The following is a 25285-nucleotide window of genomic DNA, read 5'->3' on the forward strand; positions in this document are numbered from 1 at the left end:
CTACCCGGCGGCAGCGGCGGCTCAGAGAGGTCACCGGCCCGTCCTACCCGGTGGCGGCTCAGAGAGGTCACCTGCCCGTCCTACCCGGTGGCGGCTCAGAGAGGTCACCGGCCCGTCCTGCCAGCATTTCTACGTCGACAGAGCAGCTTTTCTTCTGGACAGCGCTGTCTACAAGGTGTGACTGCTGATGCCATGCTGATTGACAGTGGGCTCCCTGCAGCTAGGCGGTGCGGAGCTGGCCGTTGATCAGTAATTGCGCCCTGTCAACAGAGCAGAATGGAAGACAAGTCGCTGCTCACCGGTCTGTGGTCAGTCTGTGCCGGCAGAGATCAGCGCCGAGCAGGAACCTCGCTCCTTTTGGTGATATCTGAGTTACGTGTATTCTATTCTGTAAGATCTTTATTGTCTTTTCAAGTCCCCTCTAAAATTGTAAAGTGCTGCAGAATATGTTGGCGATATAGCAGTAATACGGTAATTATTATTCCTATGCAGGTAGTGGGTGACCACCTGCCTGTTCTTAGGCCCGTAGTAAAAAAAAAAAAATATTATTCCTGGATAATCCTTTTCTTAGGGTTTGGGTTTGTCATAATCAAATTAGAGCCCCATGACCCCCATATTTAGGGTATGGGGGAAGGTTGTGCAGCAACTGCAAGAATTCAGCATAGTTTGAATTCTTATCTTCGATGCAAATCTCATCTAATAACCTTGGAGATGCAGTTATCTCATGATTCTCCATGACAGCATGGTCATCAACCAAATTTTTACATTTTTTTTTGGAGCTGCCGCAGGTTTTTTGGGGTCACATCAGAAAACCATAATATATAAATATGATCAGTAATGCACATCACCGTCCAGGAATGGCAGATGGGTGAGGATTGGGGACTAATTAAACCTGTGTCATTGGCCGTGGTGGTTCTATGTTGGGCTATATGTTGGGCTCTATGGTTGGTGCACTATGATGGGGCTCTGTAGTTGGTACTCTGTGGTAGGCCTCTATGCTTGGCGCCATGGTGGGGCTCTGTGATGGGTCTAAGTGGTGCAGCTCTGTGGTGGGCCTCTATGCTGGGCTCCATGGTGCGGCTCTGTGGTGGGCTATATGTTGGGCGCTCTATAGTTGGATAGTTGGGCTGTATGGTTGATGCTCTATGGTGGGTGCTTTCTGATGGGGCTCTGTGGTGGGCCTCTATGCTGGGCTCCATGTTGGGGCTCTGGTTGTTGCTCTATTGGGGGGGTCTGTATGATGGGGATCTGTTGTTGATGCTCTATGATGGGGCTCTGTGGTGGGCTTCTGCTGGGCTCTATGGTGGGGCTCTATGATGGTGCTGTGTGGTTGGTGCTCTATGATGGGGCCCTGTGCTTGGTGCTCTGTGGTTGGTGCTTTGTTGTTGATGCTCTCTGGTTGGGCTCTGTGGCTGGTGCTCTATGATGGGGCTTTGATGCTCTATGATGGAGCTCTGTGGTTGGTGCTCTGGTTGATGTGCTATGGTGGGGCTCTATGATGGAGCTCTGTGGTTGATGCTCTGTGGTTGATGCTCTATGATGGAGCTCTGTGGTTGATGCTCTATGATGGGGCTCTGTGGTTAGGGCTCTATGGTTGGTGCTCTGTGGTTGGAACTATGGTTGGTGCTCCATGATGGAGCTCTGTGGTTAGTGTTATATGATAGGGGCTCTGTGGTTAGAGCTCTATGATTGGTGCTCTCTGATGGGGCTCTTTGGTTGGTGCTCTGTGGTTTTCTTCTAAGCTGGGGCTTTATCGTAGGCCCCATCGCCTGTTCAGTTAGACCATTATGGGCATCTATATAAAGGAAGCTCTGTGATTGATGCTCTGTGGTGGCTGTCTGTGGTTGGTGCTCTGGTTGATGCGCTATGGTGGAGCTCTGTGGTTGATGCTCTATGATGGGGCTCTGTGGTTATTGCTCTATGGTTGGTGCTCTGTGGTTGGGACTCTGGTGCTCTATGATGGGGCTCTGTGGTTAGAGCTATATGGTTGGTCCTCTGGTTAGGGCTCTATGGTTGATGCTCTGTGGTTGGGACTCTGGTTGGTGCTCCATGATGGGGCTCTGTGGTTAGTGCTATATGATAGGGGCTCTGTAGTTGATGCTCTATGATGGGGCTATGTGGTTAGAGCTCTATGGTTGGTGCTCTGTGGTTAGGGCTCTATGGTTGGTGCTCTGATGGGGCTCTGTGGTTGGTGCTCTGTGGTTTTCTTCTATGCTGGGGCTTTATCGTAGGCCCCATCACCCTTCAGTGTTAGACCATTGGTTCCCAAACTCCAGTCTTCACGGACCCCAACAGGTCATGTTTTCAGGATTTCCTTAGTATTTCACAGGTGATGGAAGTATCATCAAGGCATCAGGAATTCTCTCACATGTGTAACACTATGGAAATCCTGAAAACATGACCTGTTGGGGTCCGCGAGGACTGGAGTTTGGGAACCACTGAGTTAGACCCTTATGAACTTCTATATAAAGGAAGAAAATAAATAGAACCTTTTTTTCAACCTTTTCAGGCCATACGCGCTGCGGTTCCATTTTTATTTTTTCTTGTCTTGATGAGATGATCAGAAATGAAAAATCCATTTGGGTGCCTTGCATGATTATTGCTGTTCCTGTACAGGAGTCGGGGGGTGAATATACCGGCGCACAATGGGGGTCCATGAGCTGTGGCCGATCCTGGAGCCGGTGAAGACACATGTCCCGTTACACAGCCTCAGTGGGAAGACTCTTGCCGTGGATTTGAGTATTTGGGTTTGTGAAGCGCAGTCTGTTAAGCAGATGGTTGGGGTGGTAGCCAAACCTCATCTCAGGTGAGTGTCCATATTGATCCCAAGCCCTTAACCCCTTTCTATCTGCTGCCACTTATCAGTCATATTCACCTACCGGCCCCCACCTGGACCCAGCAGAGACTGCTCTGTGCTCTGCACAAAGACTGGAAGCCATGCTGTCCTTGTTCCGCCACCTCCTGGGAACTATGACTGCCTGCAGCGTTCGTATGATTTTGAGCAGCGTGTCACTGAATGTTTTCTTATGATGTGCTGCTCAAAGTCCCATGACCGCTGCAGTCAATCACAGACGGCAGCAACTGATAGAGCAGTGACATCATTGTTTCCTACATCTGTGCACAACACAAAGCGGCCTGCACTGGATCCAGGTTGGCGATTTTTTTTTTACATTTGATCCGAACCATATGAGTCCTAGTCGTCGGGGTCCGTGCTGTTCTCCGGGGTCCCGAGCCATTCCGTTAATGTTACGGTGTTGTTGTTTTTTTTTGTTTTTTTTAAAGGAACCTTTTCTTCCGCGTTTCCTCTTTGAATTTAATGGGTGTAAAATTAGTATTTGTCACGGAGGGCGAAGCTCCGAAGGTGAAAGCTGACACGATGAGCAAGAGGAATCAGATGAGATATGGACCCTCAAAGAAAGTGGCCCCTGCGACTAGACCCGGACGCTCCTACTTCAGATCGGTCCTCAGGGAGGTAAGAGGGAAGTGGGGCAGTAAAATCTTCCGGTGTGAGAGCAGCCGTTGTGCCGTGCACTCCCTTCTGTGTGATTACGGAGGGGCGATTGCTGCTCCTTCAGTGCCAAAAAGTGGACGCAGCCTATTTTCGTTTTTTGAACCTTCGCTTTCTTTCTTTTTTCGATGAAGGATTGAGGAGCGAGATGTCATTGTGAATTCACTTTACCATTTAATGTGCTGAAAGACAGGAAGAAAAATCTAGGTCTGATGAAATAGGGAAGAAAAAGCAATTTCGGCGTTATTTTTTTTATGTGTTAGTGTAATGGTGTGCTGACAATATTCTCTAGGTCAGTGCGATTGTGGCGATACCAAATATTTATCTTATATTGCCTTAGAAAAATTCTGGACTGTGCAAAAATATATATATTTTTTTTTTCGGCGGCATGCTGATGCTTTCGGTTCCATTTTCGGTTACATATGCTGTTTTGATTGAGACGTGTCTCATGAAGAAATAGTGATTTGTGGATTTTCAGTTTATTACATTTTACTTATATAACTATCCGTTTGTAAAATGTTTTATATGGTATGGATGCTGAACTGCGATGGGAGGAGGCTCGGGTCCTAGACCCCTCCGATCAGACAAAGCACCGCACTGAAGTGCATAAGTCCTGCATGAGCGGCGCACACGGAGCGGCGTATGGGCTGAATTCTATGTCTGTGGGTCCGGACATTGAGCACGCACCTCTAGACTTATTATACAGTCCGTACCCTGCTCTGTGCGCGCTGCTGCTGTAGGAGTTGTGCACGTCAGTGCGGTGTTACAATTTTTCACATACAGTAATACCTAATATGCGTATTTTGTAATTTCTTTATTTTTGCGTTGGGAAATTGGAGGGATTTTACATTTTTTTTTGTGTTTTTAATATTTTTTAATTACATTTTACTGTATTTTTAATCTTTAATTGAAACTTAAATCTGTGGTTGTCTGATCGCTTGTACTATATGTTGCAATACTCTGCACTATGTACTATTTTCTAGGAAAGTGTATATGGTATAAATTTCATTAGCTATATGTGTTGTAGCATTATTTATTTGCACATTATAGCATTGCTATTTCTCCTTCGCCTCATTGGGGGATACAGGACCATGGGTGGTTATGCTGCTCCCGCCAGGAGGCTGACACTAAGTGAACACAAAAAAGTTAGTTCCTCCTCCGCAGTATACATCCTCACACTGGCTCTAAGCGAACCAGTTCGTGCTTAGTGTCCGTAGGAGGCTAATGGTCTCTGGTCAGACCATTCTTTTTTTTTTTTTTTTCCTATGAAGAAGAGATAGGGGCGACGGACCCTATTGAAAGGGTCCGATCTCCCCAAACCAACAACAGGCAAGCACGTGGAGTGTCACCTCCACGTATCCTCTCCTGCGACGTGGGACACCATGCCGAACACAGGCCCTGTCCACCCTGAGGTAGTGAAACCCTAGGCTGCACAGAGGCATAGAAACAGTCCGTGCGGCCCCCACCGCTTCACCAATGCTGAAAACTGCGGTGATGAAAGGAGGCGGAGTATCCCTCTCCTCATCCCCTACAGGGAAAGACGGATTAAGGGTGCCTGCACCGTTCTTTACACAGCCCCCCTCCCCGCTAACCTGGCATACAGTGTTATTCACCTCATGTACCTCCTGTCGATCTGTTTCCCGTGAGCGCAGAATAATCAATTATGCAAAGTCTATTCCGAACGCACTCAGGAGCCCTTCGATGTGACTGAGCCAAGTGTACCGAGTGCCCCTGAATGGGCTTTGTCTCTGTTGCAGTCCATGGCGTCACTAAATAGAGCAATCGAGTCCCTTGAGAACCCCAATAGGGGTAAGGGACAGAAGCTCGCCTGTGTTGGAGAGATCCTCCACCGCACAGGAACCGTCGGCTTGCAGGGGCTGCTCTCACTGTAGGCAGACGCAGGGGAAACAAACTCATCTGCGTCTCCTGGGCCATCTGGCGCCTCGGCATCCATGAGCTCAGTCTCTCGCTCACCCAGTGTTTGGTAGCGAGCAGAACTCGGATTACGTCTCTGATGGGCCCCTCAATTTGGATGCGCCTGGTTATCAGGAGACAGTTGATAGTCTCATTGAGGCCGTCAATCAAACCCTGGAGATTGATAAGGAAATCCACCCTGACCACAGGTCACAAGGTGTCATTTAAATGGGCCAAACATCCTCATAGAGTGTTTGGCAGTCACGCAGAATTTGAGGACATAGTGCAGCGGCATAGGGAGTTGCCAGACAAGTGTTTCTCAGGTCAGAAGGTGCTTGAAGCAAGATAGCCGTTTGCTTCTGATCTCCGCAAAAAATGGACAGAATCCCCTCCAGTGGATCCACCCGTATCGCGCTTGGCCTTCAAAACCCTGCTATCTTTACCTAACGGGTCCTCTTTCAAAGATCCCACTGACCGTTTAATAGAGAGCCTTGCACATTCAGTTTTTGAAGCTTCAGGTTCAGCTTTCTCCCCCTTCTTCGCGGCAGCATAGGTGGTTAAGGCCATGGTATCCTGGGCAAAGTCTTTAAATGGAGCCCTGCAGGGTACCGACCTCCCACCTATGGTAGTGGATCTCGCAAATCAGATCGCTTTGGCTGGAGACTACTTGATTAATGCATCCTTGGACGCGGCTAACTGCGCTGCACTGGCGGCTGTGAATTCTATCTCCATTAGAAGAGCTCTGTGGCTCAGTACATGGGAGCAGACTCAACATCGAAGAAATCCTTAACTTCTCTGCCTTACCAAAGCGGTCGGTTATTCAGTGAGAAGCTAGATCAACTGATCTCAGACACCGCAGGAGGGAAAAGTAACTTCCTTCCCCAACAAAGGGTTAGGCGACTGTTTCGTCACCAACTGCAGACGCGTTTTCTTTCCTTTCTCCACCTTGACCAATCCTGCCGGCTCAGGGGGACAGAGATCGTCAAATCTCATATAGATCCAATCCATTGGGGAACAATCGTCCCCACCACTCCAAATCTAAGGGATCAAGGTCCCACAGATTTTCAACCAAATGACGCGAGGCATTTTCCGGTCGACACCAGCAGAGTAGGTAGTCGCCTGCTCTGGTTTCGCCATGTCTGGCTCACCGTCGTGCACGACGCTTGGGTCAGAGATCTGGTGTCTTCCGCATACAAGATAGAAACTGTCATCCACCCTCCAAAGCGTTTTTTTTTTTTTCTTTCCCATCCCCCCAGAGCAAAGGCACGCGCTCGCTCATTCTTCAAAGCCATCGAGTCACTCCGTCACGACGGAGTTATCATTCCCGTACTGGAAAGCAAAAAATTTGAGGGGTTCTATTCGAACCTGTTTGTGGTTCCGAAGAAGGATGAAACTGTAAGGCCCATTGTGGACCTAAAGCTCCTAAACAGATTTGTCAAAATCAGACATTTCTGGATGGAGTCCCTTCACTCCGTCATTTGATCAATGGAAAGAGGAGAATTTTTGGCCTCAATCGATATCCAAGACGCCTACCTCCATATCCCCATTTTTCTCTTGCATCAAAGGTTCCTACGCTTCGCTGTCCACGGGCCTCATTTTCTGCTCACAGCCCTGCCTTTCGGGCTAGCCACCGCCCCCAGGGAGTTCACAAAGGCCATGGCGGCCGTCATGTCCATCCTGCATTCTCGGGGGATAGTCGTCTTGCCATATTTGGATGACCTCCTGGTCAAAGGACAGTCTTTCCAAGCTTGCGAGGAATGCGTCAGCTTTCCCGTCTGGGGTAGCTGGTAAACTTGAAAAAGTCTTCCCCTGTCCCAGCCCAAAAAATTTCCTTCTTAGTAATGATCTTTGACACCTCCCGAGAGTTGGTGATTCTCCCTCGAGACAAGGTCCTAGCCCTCTGTCAGGGAGTCCAGGCACTCTGTGAGCCAATTCCTCATGTCATCCGTTTCTGCATGAGGGTCCTGGGGAAAATGGTGGCAACAATGGAAGCGGTTCCATTTGCCCAGCTTCACCTCCTTCCCCTGCAGCATGCCCTTTTGGCAACCTGGGACAGGAGCCCATTTTCTCTCGAACGCCTGTGCCGGCTGTCCGCTCAGGTCAGGCGGGCACTCAGATAGTGGACACTGAATTCTTTCCTTCTTCAGGGAGGGTTCTTTCCCCCGGACCATTGGCTGGTGGTCACTACCGACGCCAGTCTCCTCGGACAATGCCGCGGCCATGGCTTATATCAATCACCAAGGGGGCACCCGCAGCAGGGCGGCCATGCGCGAAGTGGAAAACATTCTCCGCTGGGCCGAGAAGAATCACTCCGTAATCTCGGCAATTCACATTCCAGGCGTAAAGAACTGTGCGGCAGACTTTCTCAGCCGGCAGGGTCTTGCGTCAGAGGAGTTGTCTCTCCATCCCGAGGTTTTTCAACAGATTTGTCAACGTTGGAGAACCCCGGATGTGGATCTTATGGCCTCCAGGTTAAACGCCAAGGTGCCCGAGTTTGTTGCTCGTTCCCGGGATCCAAAAGCCATCGCGTGGACGTCTTGGTTTTGCCATGGAACCAGTTTCGTCTCCTATACACGTTTCCCCCGTTAACGCTGCTTCTGAAAGTCATCAGGAAGGTCAAGTCAGAAGAGGTCCCAGTAATCCTGGTCGCCCCAGACTGGCCTCGTCGGGCATGGTACGCAGAGCTAGTGCAACTAGTTTCCGAGGTCCCCTGGCGGCTACCGAATCGTCCGGACCTACTTTCCTGAGGTCCGATCTACCACCAGAACTTGGGCCCTGTGTTTAATGGCCTGGTCTTTGAATCCAGGGTCCTGACCCTAGCCGGGTTCTCCCGGGATGTGGTTACCACAGTGATTAGCACTCGAAAGCCCGCCTCTATCACCGCACCTGGAAAGTCTTTTTTGCGTGGTGCAGAGACCGCGGTCGTCCTCCACTCATTTTTTCCATTCCCAACACTTTAGAATTTCTTCAGGCCAGCCTGGCCTCGGGTCTAGCGCCGAGCTCCCTCAAAGGACAGATCTCAGCCTTGTCCGTCCTACTTCAGCACAGGATTGCTTCCAACCTGCAGGTGAAAACTTTCATTCAGGGGGTCTCCCTCGTGGTACCTCCCTATAGCGCTCCCCTGGACACCTGGGACCTTAACCTGGTCCTAAGTGCTCTCCCGGAATCTCCTTTCAAACCACTGCAGGATGTCTCGTTAACGTACCTCTCGTGGAAAGTCATTTTTCTTGTCGCTATAACGTCATTCAGGCAGGTTTCGGAGTTGGCTGCCCTATCCTGCCGAGCCCCGCTTCTGATCTTTCACCGGGATAAGGTGGTTCTCAGGCCGGCCCCTCCTTTTCTGCCAAAGGTCGTTTCCTCTTTTCACAGTAAGGAGGATATTGTCTTTCCCTCATTTTGCTCAGCATCGGTACACCGTGTGGAAAAGGCCCTTCATACATTGGATCTAGTGAGAGCTCCCAGGAGGTTTGTGTCACGGACGGCATCTTTTCGCCAGACGGATGTGCTGTTCGTGCTCCCCGAGGGTCGCAGGAAGGGACTCGTTGCTTCTAAGTCGACAGTAGCCAGGTGGATTCGTTTAGCTGTTCAGGAATCTTACCGCGTCAGGGGCAAACCTATTCCAGCAGGGATCAGGGCACACTCAATGTGGGCGGTGGGCGCCTCTTGGGCCCTTCGACACCAGGCATCAGCAGAAAAGGTTTGCAAGGCTGCAACCTGGTCTAGCCTACATTCGTTCTCAAAGTACTACAATATCCACACTCAGACTTCAGCAGATGCGAGTCTGGGCAGAAGGATTCTCCAGGCAGGTGTAGCGTACCTATAGATAGTTGGTACTTAAGGCTTAATCCGTTGGGTCAGTTTCCCACCCAGGGACTGCTTTGGGACGTCTCACAGTCCTGTGTCCCCCAATGAGGCGAAGGAGAAACGGATTTTTATGTGTACTCTCCATAAAATCCTTTTCTCCAAGCCAATCATTGGGGACACAACGCCCACCCTGTTAGCCTTTTTTTTTTTTAATAGATGGGTTTCTTGACATGTTGTACCTGTGTTAAGGTTAATTTTGTTCTCCAACTGCTTTTGCACGGAACTGGTTCCCTTAGAGCCAGCATGAGGGTGTATACTGCGGAGGAGGAGCTAACTTTTTTTTGTGTTCACTTAGTGTCATCCTCCTAGCGGCAGCAGCATAACACCCACAGTCCTGTGTCCCACAATGATTGGCTCGGAGAAAAGGATTTTACTGTGAGCACACACAAAAATCCCTGTTTATGCATTTGCTGCATAGTGCCTTAAGTTCTGTGTACTGTATGGTGGTATTACTTTTTTGCACATTATATCATTATTCATGTAATTATTATATAGTGCCATTACTTATGTTCACTGTAAGGCAGTATTATTTGCACATTATGCCATTATTTTATGTATTCACCGTATAGTGCCATTAGTTGTGCACTGTATGGTGGCATTATTTATTCCCTTTTTGTGTCTATGAAGTGCATATTCAGCTGTACATGTGTGCACACCAAATATGCTGCCTATGACCCTGGACCTACCCCTTCACAATAGGGACCTTAGCTCTGCAGATCCAGGACATAATGTATAATCTTATTACTCCTGGAGTGTTGTGACTACAAGGCTGCAAGCCTTCAGTCCAAGCACATGCAATAAACACAACACAGCGCATTCTGCAGTATATGTATTATTTTCCCGCTTTCATGCTGATTGAATCCTAACAAGACTGTCACTTTGCACAGTGCCTCCGAATGTTAGACTGCTTGGGCGTGCCGTGGGTTCAAGCAGCGGGAGAAGCAGAAGCTATGTGTGCCTATCTTAATGCACAAGGCTGTGTGGACGGCTGTATCACCAATGATGGCGATGTCTTTCTCTATGGTGCTCGAACCGTGTACAGGAATTTCACCATGAATGTGAAGGTAGGAGCCGTGAGAGAACGTCCAACCTGGGAAACAACCTGGATCTTCATTTCCTTGCTGCATCGGTCTCCATGTGTCATTATGGCAACGTGCTACCTCTATGCCATTAGTAGTCACCCGCCAGCACAGTGCTGCAGAGACATACGACACTGCCCCTAGTGGAGAGAATGACTGTCATTAGTATTCATCCTCCAGCACAGTGCTGCAGAGTCATACGACACTGCCCCTAGTGGAGAGAATGACTGTGTCATTAGTATTCATCCTCCAGCACAGTGCTGCAGAGTCATACGACACTGCCCCTAGTGGAGAGAATGACTGTGTCATTAGTATTCATCCTCCAGCACAGTGCTGCAGAGTCATACGACACTGCCCCTAGTGGAGAGAATGACTGTCATTAGTATTCATCCTCCAGCACAGTGCTGCAGAGACATACGACACTGCCCCTAGTGGAGAGAATGACTGTCATTAGTATTCATCCTCCAGCGCAGTGCTGCAGAATCATAGGACACTGCCCCTAGTGGAGAGAATGACTGTGTCATTAGTATTCATCCTCCAGCACAGTGCTGCAGAGCCATAGGACACTACCCCTGGTGGAGAGAATGACTGTGTCATTAGTATTCATCCTCCAGCACAGTGCTGCAGAACCATAGGACACAGCCCCTAGTGGAGAGAATGACTGTGTCATTAGTATTCATCCTCCAGCACAGTGCTGCAGAGCCATAAAACACTGCCCCTAGTGGAGAGAATGACTGTGTCATTAGTATTCATCCTTCAGCACAGTGCTGCAGAGCCATAGGACACTGCCCCTAGTGGACAGAATGACTGTCATTAGTATTCATCCTCCAGCACAGTGCTGCAGTCATAGGACACTGCCCCTAGTGGCAGAATGACTGTGTCATTAGTATTCATCCTCCAGCACAGTGCTGCAGAGCCATAAAACACTGCCCCTAGTGGAGAGAATGACTGTGTCATTAGTATTCATCCTCCAGCACAGTGCTGCAGAACCATAGGACACAGCCCCTAGTGGAGAGAATGACTGTGTCATTAGTATTCATCCTCCAGCACAGTGCTGCAGAACCATAGGACACAGCCCCTAGTGGAGAGAATGACTGTGTCATTAGTATTCATCCTCCAGCACAGTGCTGCAGTCATAGGACACTGCCCCTAGTGGACAGAATGATATTCATCCTCCAGCACAATGCTGCAGAGCAATAGGACACTGCCCCTAGTGGAGAGAATGACTGTGTCATTATTATTCATCCACCAGCACAGTGCTGCAGAGCCATAGGACACTGCCCCTAGTGGACAGAATGACTGTCATTAGTATTCATCCTTCAGCACAGTGCTGCAGAGTCATAGGACACTGCCCCTAGTGGACAGAATGACTGTGTCATTAGTGTTCATCCTCCAGCACAGTGCTGCAGAGTCATAGGACACTGCCCCTAGTGGACAGAATGACTGTGTCATTAGCATTCATCTGCCAGCACAGTGCTGCAGAGCCATAGGACACTGCCCCTAGTGGAGAGAATGACTGTGTCATTAGTATTCATCCTTCAGCACAGTGCTGCAGAACCATAGGACACAGCCCCTAGTGCAGAGAATGATTGTGTCATTAGTATTCATCCGCCAGCACAGTGCTGCAGAGTCATAGGACACTGCCCCTAGTGGAGAGAATTATTATTTTTTTTATGTAAAGTTGCTATAATTATCGTGTTCCTTCTATATCCAATTTTTTTTTTTTGTTTTTTTTTTCCTCCCCCTTTTTCCAAGAGCCATACTTTTTTTTTCACCGCCATGGTTTTTTTGCTTGTTTTTTCTTTTCCGCAGGATATATTAGCTGTGAGCTTCCCTTTATATGGTGAAATAGTATCATTAATGCGCATTATTTTTCCTGTTGGTGGAGCCGTAGCTGGGCTTATGTATTGGTCGCTTTGCTGCAGTTTGTATTGGTAATCCGTTCGTTTTCGTCTCCTCTTCGGGCTGAGTCGCTTTGGTCAATAAACAGCAATTCAATGCAATGGGTATATGGGCATGGGACTATGGGATGGAGGATGTGTATGATGGGTATATGGGCATGGGACTATGGGATGGAGGATATGTATGACGGGTATATGGGCACGGGACTATGGGATGGCGGATATGTATATGGGCATGGGACTTTGGGATGGAGGATATGTATGATGGGTATATGGGCAGGGGACTATGGGATGGAGGATATGTATGACGGGTATATGGGCACGGGACTATGGGATGGCGGATATGTATATGGGCATGGGACTATGGGATGGAGGATGTGTGATGGGTATATGGGCACGGGACTATGGGATGGAGGATATGTATGATGGGTATATGGGCACACTGGACTATGGGATGAAGGATGTGTGATGGGTATATAGGCACGGGTCTATGAGATGGAGGATATGTATGATGGGTATATGGGCATGTGACTGGGATGGTGGATATGTATGATGGGTATATGGGCACGGGACTATGGGATGGAGGATATGTATAATTTGCTATAAGTACTACAATATCCACACTCAGACTTCAGCAAATGCGAGTCTGGGCAGAAGGATTCTCCAGGCAGGTGTAGCGTAACTATAGATAGTTGGTACTTAAGGCTTAATCCGTTGGGTCAGTTTCCCACCCAGGGACTGCTTTGGGACGTCCCACAGTCCTGTGTCCCCCAATGAGGCGAAGGAGAAACAGGGATTTTTATGTGTACTCACCAAAAAATCCTTTTCTCCAAGCCAATCATTGGGGACACAACGCCCACCCTGTTAGCCTTTTTTTTTTTAATAGATGGGTTTCTTGACATATTGTACCTGTGTTAAGGTTAATTTTGTTCTCCAACTGCTTTTGCACGGAACTGGTTCCCTTAGAGCCAGCATGAGGGTGTATACTGCGGAGGAGGAGCTAACTTTTTTTTGTGTTCACTTAGTGTCATCCTCCTAGCGGCAGCAGCATAACACCCACAGTCCTGTGTCCCACAATGATTGGCTCGGAGAAAAGGATTTTACTGTGAGCACACACAAAAATCCCTGTTTATGCATTTGCTGCATAGTGCCTTAAGTTCTGTGTACTGTATGGTGGTATTACTTTTTTGCACATTATATCATTATTCATGTAATTATTATATAGTGCCATTACTTATGTTCACTGTAAGGCAGTATTATTTGCACATTATGCCATTATTTTATGTATTCACCGTATAGTGCCATTAGTTGTGCACTGTATGGTGGCATTATTTATTCCCTTTTTGTGTCTATGAAGTGCATATTCAGCTGTACATGTGTGCACACCAAATATGCTGCCTATGACCCTGGACCTACCCCTTTCAGCGCTGGGCTTTTCAGCTAGTCATTTTCTAATTTGCTCATTTCTTTTACAGACTCCGTTGATTCCAAATGTCTCTAGTTTTTTACTTTTTTTTTTACTTTACATTTTATATGTCCCACAGGAGACTTGATCGAGCTCAGGGCACACATGTCGGGTCCTCGCCTGTGATGTGGGCGCACACAGCGACCCCGACAGATGATGGCTGAGTAATCAGCCATCATGAGCCGCTAACAGGTACGAGTGGAGCTCTCCGCCCCTTGGCTTTTGACCTGTTGAATGCCTCGGTCAGTGTCTGCCAGCGCCATGTAATGCGTGCTAGCAGGCGGGCGCATTGTCTAGCGTGCCCATAAGAGCGTCCGTCACCTGATCGCAGGGCGCCGATGCCTTGCTGTGACAGCCGGGGGTCTGCTGAAGATCCCTGTGCCTGTCATTAAGCACATACACATATTTAGTATCGCAGCGTTCGTAAAAGTCCGATCTATCAAAATTATAAATAAGTTATTTCAATCGATAAACGGCGTAATGAGAAAAAAAATGGAAACACTAGAATTACCATTTTTGTTTGCCCACTGCAGCATTCCAATAAAAGGGATCACAACATCGTATCTGCCCCAAAATGGTCCCAATAAAAACGTCAGCTCGGCGCCCAAAAGATAAGCCCTCATCCGGCCCCGTGTAACAAAAAATGAAAACGTTACGGGTCTCGAGAAATGGAGACAAAAAGAAACATTTTTTTAAAAAAAATAAATTTATGAATTTTTTTCACCACTTAAATATAAAAATAAAGCTAGACCTAGGTTGTCTGCGTCCTCGTGGTGACCTGGAGACTCATACTGGCAGGGCAGCTTTACTGTATAGGAAAAATGGGAAACAAAAAAAAATTGTGTAATTGCACTTTTTTTTTTTTTTGCAGCATCGTCGGACATGGAATTTTGTCCCGCATAAAACAAAAACACATATGGCGGTGTGGGAAAAATCAAAAAGTGATGGCTCTTGGAAGAGAGGGAGGAAAAAACTAAAGCAAAAGAGAAAAAAAGGAAACTTGCCCCATCATTAAGGGGTTAAGAGATGCCGTATTGTAGCCATATGCCATCCAGTGCCTCTCACCTGAGGAGAGTGGAGCCCACACTGTCATGACCCCACAAGTCTTCTGTGACACGTGCCTGATACCTGCCGATTTTGCACGAGTCTCAGCAGCTGTGTTGGGTGGTAGAGCCAGCGGCTCCGCTCTCCTGCAGAAGTGAACGGCGCTGGATCACCCCCTGATACCCTTCACCTTCTCCTAGGTGACACATTGTGACGCCCTGATGCCCATCACCTTTTCCTACAAAACACAGTGTGACCCCCTCGTACCCCTCACCGCCTCCTACAATGCATGGTGTGACCACCTGATACCCTTCACCTCTTCATAAGTCACACAATGTGACCCCCTGATGCCCTTCACCTCCTCCTACAAAGCACAGTGTGACCCCATGATACCCTTCACCTACTCCTAGGTCACATGATGTGACCCCCTGATTCCACTCACTTTCTCTTACGTCACACGGTGTGACCCCCTGGTACACCTCCGCTCCTACAACTCACCGTGTGACCCCCTGATACCCTTCACCTCCTCCTAGGTCGCACAGTGTGACCTCCTGATGCCCCTCACCTCCTAGGTCGCTCGGTGTGACCCCCTGATGCCCCTCACCTCCTCCTAGGTCGCACGGTGTGACCCCCTGATGCCCCTCACCTACTCCTAGGTCGCACGGTGTGACCCCCTGATGCCCCTCACCTCCTCCTAGGTCGCACGGTGTGACCCCCTGATGTCTCTCCCCTCCTCCTAGATCGCACGGTGTGACCCCCTGATGCCCCTCACCTCCTCCTAGGTCGCACGGTGTGACCCCCTGATGCGCCTCACCTCCTCCTAGGACGCACGGTGTGACCCCCTGATGCGCCTCACCTCCTCCTAGGTCGCACGGTGTGACCCCCTGATGCGACTCACCTCCTCCTAGGTCGCACGGTGTGACCCCCTGATGCCCCTCACCTCCTCCTAGGTCGCACGGTGTGACCCCCTGATGCGCCTCACCTCCTCCTGACTGCCTGCTTCTCCCTGTTCCTCTGTCCAGGCTGTATTTTTCTCTGCTGCTCAGCGCTACTGCAGTAAAGTTATTGCTGCACTTCTGTGTTGTCCCATTAGGGGGCAGTATTGTATCGGCCATTAGGACTGCTGACATTTCGCCTCCTGTCCAGTTCCGCTGAGCTTGCTGCTCTCCATGTGGCTGTTCCTTTGCTTGTAAATGAGTAATAGAATCTGTTCCTAAGGAATGGCTGGTGGCCCTCCGCTCTGCTCCTCATGCATTTCTCATTTATCTCTGGTGCAGTCACATTATTCCTAAGTGCTCAGAGGCGTTACACAATATGACATCCCTCAGATGGGGGTCCGACTACCAGACCACCCTCCAATTATCAGATTGAAAACTAGACTGACTATCGCAGCGGCTGCTTTCCATATTTTTTTCAGCTCAGTATTGTTCCTGTCCTCAAAGCATCTGACATCTTGTACAACAAACCCTAGGACCCCCCTGCATCATACAGGGCCATATGCAAATAAATGAGAAGTGTTTTCTGGTTTCGGAAGACCCCTCTCCCCTGGCTACAGTTGCTATATATATATATATATATATATATATATATATATATATATATTTATTTATTTCAGAGGGGACTTGTACAGACAATAGACATTACAGCATAACAATAATCACATAGATTATAACAGATACCAAGAGGAATGAGGGCCCTGCTCGCAAGCTTACAATCTATGAGGAAAAAAGGGGAGACACGAAAGGTGGGTGGTAACAGTTGCCCTGATTGTATGGACCAGCCATAATGTTAAGTGTGTAACAGTACAGACACAGAGGGCTAATGGATGCATAAAGCATGTGGGAACATGATGTGAGGAACCTGGTTATGGTAAAACTTTTGGCTGTGCCACACAGGGATAGATTAGGTTAATATGTTGAGGCGATAGGCCAGTCTGAATAAATGAGTTTTCAGGGCACGCTTAAAATTGTGGGGATTGGGGACTAATCGTATTGACCTGGGAAGTGCATTCCAAAGAATTTGCACAGCACGTGTAAAGTCTTGGAGACGGGAGTGGGAGGTTCTGATTATTGAGGATGCTAACCTCAGGTCATCAGCAGAACGGAGGGCGCGGGTAGGGTGGTATACTGAAACAAGGGAGGAGATGTAGGGTGGTGCTGAGCCATGGAGAGCTTTGTGGGTGAGGGTAATAAGTTTGTACTGGATTCTGGAGTGGATGGGTAGCCAATGTAATGACTGGCACAAGGTAGAGGCATCGGTGTAACGATTGGTGAGGAATATGATCCTGGCTGCAGCATTCAAGACAGATTGGAGAGGGGAGAGTTTGGTAAGAGGGAGACCGATTAGAAGAGAGTTACAATAGTCCAGACGAGAATGAATAAGAGAAACCGTAAGAGTTTTTGCAGAGTCAAAAGTAAGAAAAGGTCGAATTCTAGAAATGTTTTTGAGGTGCAGATGACAAGAGCGAGCCAGTGATCGGATGTGGGGGGGCAAAGGAAAGCTAGGAGTCAAGTATGACCCCAAGACAGCGGCATGTTGCTGAAGAGTAATAGTGGAACCACACACAGAAATAGCAATGTCGGGTATAGGTACATTAGTAGCGGGAGGAAACACGAGGAGTTCAGTCTTTGACAGGTTCAGTTTCAGATATAGTGAGGACATGATGTTAGACACAGCGTTTAGACAATCGCCGGTGTTTTCTAGAAAGGCTGGCGTGATGTCAGGAGAAGAAGCGTGTAATTGGGTGTCGTTAGCATAGAGATGGTACTGGAAACCAAATCTACTGATTGTTTGACCAATAGGGGCAGTGTACAAGGAGAAGAGGAGGGGGCCTAGAACTGATCCTTGAGGAACCCCAACAGTAAGGGGAAGGTGAGAGGAGGAGGAACCGGCAAGAGATACAGTAAAGGAGCGGTCAGAGAGATAGGAGGAGAACCAGGAGAGAACGGTGTCCTTGAGGCCAATGGAACGGAGCATAGTGAGGAGGAGCTGATGATCCACAGTGTCGAATGCTGCAGAGAGATCCAAGAGAATTAGCATGGAGTAATGACCATTTGATTTAGCTGTTAGTAGATCATTAGAGACTTTAGTGAGGGCAGTTTCAGTGGAGTGTAGAGAGCGGAAACCGGATTGGAGAGGGTCGAGAACAGAGTTTTCTGAGAGATAGCAGATAAGACGGGAGTGGACCAGGCGTTCCAGGAGTTTAGAGATGAAGGGAAGATTAGAGACAGGTCTATAGTTAGCAGCACAGTTTTGGTCGAGGGATGGTTTTTTAAGTAGTGGATGTATGACGGCATGCTTAAATGAGGAGGGAAAGATTCCAGAAGAGAGAGAGGTTAAATATTTTAGTTAGGTGAGGGGTGACAGCAGGGGAAAGGGGTTGGAGTAGATGTGACGGAAATGGGTCATTGGTGCAAGTGGTTGGGCGAGAAGATGCAAGGAGCCTGCTTACTTATTCTGTGACTGGTTCAAAATCAGAGAGTGAGCTAAATGCAGTGGGAGAGGGAGGACAGTGCATGGTATGAGGTGATTGGGAGATAATTTCCTGTCGGATATGGTCAATTTTTTCTATGAAGTAATTGGCCAGATCGTCAGCTCGGAGCTCCGTGGTTGGGTCCTGTACTCTTGGGTTGAGCAGGGAATGAAAAGTGTCAAAGAGACGTTTAGGGTTATTGGACAGTGAGGTGATGAGGGTGTTGAAATAGGTTTGTTTTGAGAGGTGAAGGGCAGTGTTGTATATTCTAAGCATAAACTTATGGCGTTCGGCACACCTAGAGCACCGCTACAGGAAACATGTTTGCAGGATGTGCCAGAGTTGTCGCCGTCTGTGTTGTGGTGTTTTATTTATAGCGGGTACAAATTCATCCAGGGCAAAAAATATATAATGTATAAAAAATGAGCACCCCTCACCCTCCCCGGGTCCAGAAATGAGTCTCTGCTGCAGCCAGAGAACTTAGTGGCTCAGCCCAGCATGGATCAAACTGTTCAAATCCACTGATCTCACTGATTGGCTGCAATAACAGACACGTAGAGCAGCGCTGGACCCAGGGAGAGGGAGTAGAGCGCAGATTGATTTTTTTTCTTTAAACACACTGCAGATGGAGATGTAAATAAATGAAAAAATAAAAATAAAATCACCCCTTTAAGATGGAAATAATCCTTTAAGTGGGGAAAAAAATGCAGCTTTCCATGATTTGATCTGTGATCATAATAGATTCCGTGTTTTGTTCCAGGATCCACACGTGGACTGCTATGAGGTCTCCGCCATTGAAAGCAGGCTTGGGTTGGATCGGGAGTCGCTGGTCGGCCTGGCAATCCTCCTGGGATGCGATTATATACCAAAAGTGAGACCAGCTTCTGTCCAGTATATAGAATATACACCTGACGCAGATAAGTGCACCATCTATACACCGCTGCAGCCGATCCTCGCACTCCGCTCACCGGCTGCTGCAGAGTACAAAATTCCCCCTATAGCTCACAGAAGCCGATATTCGCTGCCAGACCTCTCTGTTACTGCTCCCTCCTCCGTGTGCTGCCGCAGATGATGTTCTGACGATGTTCTGCATCAGCAGCACCTGGGAGCGGACGTAGGGAAGTGCAGGAACAGGGAGAGTGGAGTATGTGAAGCAGGATGTTCTCTGACTCTTTTGGATGTCTCAGAGATCTACCTTTTTTTCTGGAAGGCTTTCATTGCTATGCATGGGGGACCATTGTGGCTGTTATAGGGGCTGCCCTCAGAGGAGCCGCGTCTGTTGCAGCGGCGCCGAGGGGCTCCGCGTCTGCTGCAGCGGCGCCGAGGGGCTCCGCGTCTGCTGCAGCGGCGCCGAGGGGCTCCGCGTCTGCTGCAGCGGCGCCGAGGGGCTCCGCGTCTGCTGCAGCGGCGCCGAGGGGCGCCGCGTCTGCTGCAGCGGCGCCGAGGGGCGCCGCGTCTGCTGCAGCACGAGGGGCGCCGCCTCTTTGGAGACCGTCTCTAGCACATGATGCTTTCCTACTTTTTCATATAATAAGCCACTGTAGGCTCGGTGCCGGGATGAGTCCTGCGTCTCTGGTGCCAGGTCCTGGCCGTATAATGCAGATGGCGTCCCGTGACATCTGGCCCCAATCTGCTGCAGCTCTCATACCTGTGCTAAATAGGCAACACCTTCTTACCAAAGAGCTCCTAAGTGTGAATTCCCCTCGGCGGCACGTCCCATCTGCTGACGCTGGAGGAATCCCAAAGACAGGACCGTGTCAAGGTCATCAGTGCACATTGACTCTTACTATAGATCTGTGTAGTCGTGGAGGGGAGACCAGAGACCTTTTTATTGCTTGAATTTGTAATTTCTAACCTTAACTCAAAAATATTCAGGATTGAGAGTCCTCAGTAGTTGATACCTTTTAATGGCTAACTGAAAAGATGGTAATGGACTCTCAATCCTGAATATTTTTCTATCCACTGGCTAACACGGTACAAAGATATACATCTTTCCTGTAACCTTAACTCATTAAGCACGCTGCCAATTTTCCTTTATTGTATTTTTTCTTTTGTATTTTCGTTTTTTCCTCCCCTTTTTCCAGATCTAGAATTTTTTATTTTTCCATGAGCACAGCCGTATATGTTGTATTTTTTCTTTAGTTTTTATTCACACTTTTTACAGATACAGTGGGGAAAAAAAGTATTTAGTCAGTCAGCAATAGTGCAAGTTCCACCACTTAAAAAGATGAGAGGCGTCTGTAATTTACATCAACTATGGGAGACAAACTGAGAAAAAAAATCCAGAAAATCACATTGTCTGTTTTTTTTTTCATTTTATTTGCATATTATGGTGGAAAATAAGTATTTGGTCAGAAACAAAATTTCATCTCAATACTTTGTGATATATCCTTTGTTGGCAATGACAGAGGTCAAACGTTTTCTGTAAGTCTTCACAAGGTTGCCACACACTGTTGTTGGTGTGTTGGCCCATTCCTCCATGCAGATCTCCTCTAGAGCAGTGATGTTTTTGGCTTTTCGCTTGGCAACACGGACTTTCAACTCCCTCCAAAGGTTTTCTATATGGTTGAGATCTGGAGACTGGCTAGGCCACTCCAGCACCTTGAAATGCTTCTTACGAAGCCACTCCTTCGTTGCCCTGGTGGTGTGCTTTGGATCATTGTCATGTTGAAAGACCCAGCCACGTTTCATCTTCAATGCCCTTGCTGATGGAAGGAGGTTTGCACTCAAAATCTCACGATACATGGCCCCATTCATTCTTTCATGTACCCGGATCAGTCGTCCTGGCCCCTTTGCAGAGAAACAGCCCCAAAGCATGATGTTTCCACCACCACGCTTTACAGTAGGTATGGTGTTTGATGGATGCAACTCAGTGGGATTTTGCATGGAGCACCAGATCGAGGGAGATTATCAGTGGTCTTGTATGTCTTCCATTTTCTAATTATTGCTCCCACAGTTGATTTCTTCACTCCAAGCTGGTTGGCTATTGCAGATTCAGTCTTCCCAGCCTGGTGCAGGGCTACAATTTTGTTTCTGGTGTCCTTTGACAGCTCTTTGGTCTTCACCATAGTGGAGTTTGGAGTCAGACTGTTTGAGGGTGTGCACAGGTGTCTTTTTATACTGATAACAAGTTTAAACAGGTGCCATCACTACAGGTAATGAGGGGAGGAAAGAGGAGACTCTTAAAGAAGTTGTTACAGGTCTGTGAGAGCTAGAAATCTTGATTGCTTGTTTCTGACCAAATACTTATTTTCCACCATAATATGCAAATAAAATGAAAACAAAACAGACAATGTGATTTTCTGGATTTTTTTTTCTCAGTTTGTCTCCCATAGTTGAGGTCTACCTATGATGTAAATTACAGACGCCTCTCATCTTTTTAAGTGGTGGAACTTGCACTATTGCTGACTGACTAAATACTTTTTTCCCCACTGTAGATGTGATGCTTTCAAAAGCTTTTTTTTCTTCTTTTACTTCCCTTTTTTATTTTTTAACCTGCAAATGTTGTATATAGGACAAATCGCTTTTCTTTATGGTGGTGCTTCACAGGAGCCGTGCCCTGGGTGGGTCGGCCGGCCGTGTCCAGGGGCCATGGGTACTGCTACTGAACCCGGACAAGTAAACGCCTCCCCGGACTAGTCCTGGTTCATTTGTACAGAGAATGTGTTTAATGTAAGCGGATTTTGCTCAACTATGTGCCGTTCAATAAAATAATAAACCCATAATACCTGGATAGAGGTCTGAAAGGAGATAGGGACCAGAGTGCTTCCTTTTAAAACGTGTGTTGTCATTTCTTTTTTCTGTGGAATATCCCGTGGTACAGTGGATGTAAATCCCACCACTGAGGCTTCATCTGTCTCCAGATCAGAGTCCCTGTGTCCCTCCAATGTCAGCGGAGGGGCCACAATTCGCATACAAATGAATGAGAAAATCTCAGAGCTCCTGCTCTGCGCATAGATGCAGATCCCACCGGTAGGACCTGTAGTTTCCATTATTTTTATCACATCTTACTGATACGCCATAGATGTACCAAATGGAGTACCCCTTTAAGGAGCAGATCCGGCTCTGCAGGACAAAATCGTCTGGCGGGTAGAGGTTTCCTGTGGCAAAATCTGTTGCATTCTGAAAACTTGCCAACTCTCCACTTTTGGTTATTAAAGGGATGGATCTTCCCCTTAGACTCCCATCTCTTTTTGATAAACCCTTTAAGTAAAAGTATTGGGTGGACGTGGGGACCCTGTGCACAGACTGGACTTGTACATTATAGCAGATCCTCCACAATGCTACATCTCCTTCTGCCAACAGTACGAGCCCCAGACGTGGTGATGGTGGCGCTCGGCCTCCAGCTTTATCATCATCATATGGAGACGCAGATCGTAATGGAGCGTTGTGTGAGACGTATTGTCAGAGTTGTCACTGGTAATTCCGCGCCGCACAGCCGAGCACTCTGTACCGACACTGATATATCCGTCATCTAAGAGAGTCACAGTCAGCATAATGTGCTGCGGAGCAATGAGCGCCGAGCGCAGCACAGGAGGAATGTGCTGCGGAGCAATGAGTGCCGAGCGCAGCACAGGAGGAATGTGCTGCGGAGCAATGAGTGCCGAGCGCAGCACAGGAGGAATGTGCTGTGGAGGAAAGACGATGTATCATTGAGGCCGGTAAGACGCAGCAGCATAAGGCCAGTCCCATTCATAGGTATATAACTAAGCACCAGCTTCATTATGTATCCAGTATTCATCCTGTATAAAGTTGCACAATTTATGGGTGCCTCCTTTGCCTTGCCTATTGGAGATGTTGAGGAAAGGTTGGGCATGTTTGATTTTAACATGTCCAATCCTTGTGGAAAATAAGACCGCAAAAGACACATCCAGCAAAGACTTCACTTAGCGTGTCAGAGAAGAGGTTAACAATCAGCATTCACTATTTTGTTGGAAACAGTCAGCGAGCATTAAGGGAGAAACACATCGATATACCGCCCAATGTTTTCTTGTGTTTTTTGAAGGGTTTGCCTGGTGTTGGGAGAGAACTGGCCATGAAGTTCATGAAGTCCCTCAATGGGGAGAGTGTTTTGCAGAGGTAAGATGGTTTCTCTCTTATGACTTTACCAGAATATTGTTTCTTCGCAATAAATATCACATTTTTTTGTGACACTGGAGGAAATTTACCTAATAAAAAATCCCTTTTTGATCATCGGCATGGCAGGAGATGCCTTCAGTGTGTGGTCAGAACCTGCCCGGTGCTCCACAGAAGAACCCAAACCCTTCCTGACAAGTGTCAGAGATCTCACTGGGGGCCGAACTGTGGATTAAAGTTTCTGTTTTTCCCATAATTGTTTGAGTCTCTGACTTCATGGAGCACCATCAATGGCTTCTTCTAAAATGAGAACGTGTACAATGTGCACTCGGCTGTTTTCAGAAGCGCTAAAAGTAAAGCCACGGCAGAACTGGGGATAGATTGGAACCTGTACTGGAAATAGCGAGGACTCCCAGCAGTCTGCGATGAGGATACCCATTTAGGTTTGATTGGTCCAGAATTCCACCTTGTTAGAACTTTGCTCAGATTACGCGAGACAATTTCTGCCATAAACGAACATCTGTCGACTACGCAGAAGTCAGTCTGCACAGGTTTAAATCCCTGACACTCTATGGGGTCCGTACGATTGCTGATAAAATTCTTTGCGCAGATGATCTGCAGCACATTCCCTGTGAGAAATCATCCCGTTGGTCGACGAACAAGTGTTTTGCTCTTTCGTCGTGTGATGGAACGTTTAAACAGACCCATGGTCGAGAAGGAGCGAAGGTAAAATCCGTAGCAGATCGCAGTATAAATCTCCTCCCCAGGCCGCGGACATTTTCGGCAGATGTCTTATTGCTCATTCTGGTGTGGATCGAGATAAGCAAATCGATTTGCAGGTCCAGCGGTCCGGTCAGTATTCTGTGGCCGTCTGATGGGAGCCCAGTGAATCTCCTCCTACGTGCCGGCATCCCTACCTCCTCTTTAGGCGCAACCTGACGTCATCACATCGCAAAAATGGTGTCACCCTGAGCCTACGAATCGGAATTGGCAGCAGGTAGGAGAAGGTTCTCAGGCAGAAACTACTGGCGTGGTCGCTGCTCCAGGATCCTGCAAGTCAATTTGCGCACCTGCACCAATCATCTGTGATCAGTGGCGGATGTAGCTCCGCAGTGTAGTGGCTTCTGCTGGGGGCTGCAGATCAGCTCCTCTTCTTTCAATAGCGGCTGATCTCCAGGACTCGGCGGCGGCCACTATACCTTTAACGTAGCTGTACTCTTTCCCTCTGTGCACTGTGTAGATCTTGGCGCTGGCGGAGCTGATAACGGCTGATTGGAGCTGGGTGCTGGAGCTCCACCAGTCTTATATTGATGATGTACATTAAGGATAGTTATCAATATAAAACTATTCCCTTCTCACTCCAAGGCTACGTTCTCACGTTGAATTTTTGCTGCATTTTTTTCTGCAGGTTTTGCTGCATTTTTGTCTCTTGTGCATGCTGATAAAACTTGGTGCTGCCCAAAAAACCTTAGTGCAACTTTCGTAGGTTTTTGCACCAAAAACGCAGCAAAACCTTATGCCTGCGTTTTCTCCTTCGCCTCATTGGGGGGGACACAGGTACTGTGGGGTCACAGGTACTGTGGGTGTATGCTACTGCCACCTGGAGGCTGACAATAAGTGGAAAAAAAAGAGGTTAGCTCCTCCGCCGTAAACACCCTCGCCCTGATTGCGGGCGGAAACCAGTTTTTTGCTTAGTGTCTGTTGGAGGCACACGTCTGTCTGTTTCCAGACTGATTTTTTTTTTTTTTCCTTTTCTTTTTCCCCATGAAGATAAGATAGGGGCGACTGACCCTACTGAAAGGGTCCGATCTCCCCAAACCAACAATGAGCTAGCATGTGCGAGTGTCGCCTCCACGTTTCCTCTCCCGCAATGGGGATTTTTTTCCGGATGTTCCTTTTTTGCATGAAGATGAGATAGGGGCGATGGATCCTATTGAAAGGGCCCGATCTCAATCCAACAAC

At 48.0% G+C, this 25285-nt stretch overlaps 1 protein-coding gene across 4 annotated transcripts in view; it reads left to right on the forward strand.

Annotated features, from left to right (window-relative positions):
• Positions 1-25285, forward strand: part of GEN1 (GEN1 Holliday junction 5' flap endonuclease) — an 88227-nt gene that overhangs the window by 32025 nt on the left and 30917 nt on the right. For 3 of the 4 annotated variants that reach the window (XM_073568272.1, XM_073568271.1, XM_073568270.1), the window contains exons 2-6: positions 2617-2806; positions 3283-3472; positions 10174-10350; positions 19008-19118; positions 23253-23326. In XM_073568272.1, coding sequence (XP_073424373.1) covers positions 2646-2806; positions 3283-3472; positions 10174-10350; positions 19008-19118; positions 23253-23326 — 713 coding nt within the window. In that variant the 5' untranslated portion in view covers positions 2617-2645. The remainder of the gene's footprint in view (positions 1-2616; positions 2807-3282; positions 3473-10173; positions 10351-19007; positions 19119-23252; positions 23327-25285) is intronic. The other variant, XM_073568273.1, reaches the window with a different exon arrangement.

This window comes from Dendrobates tinctorius, unplaced genomic scaffold, assembly GCF_039654945.1.
Source record: "Dendrobates tinctorius isolate UK_male_01 unplaced genomic scaffold, ASM3965494v1 ptg000021l, whole genome shotgun sequence".
NCBI classification, from domain to species: domain Eukaryota; kingdom Metazoa; phylum Chordata; class Amphibia; order Anura; family Dendrobatidae; genus Dendrobates; species Dendrobates tinctorius.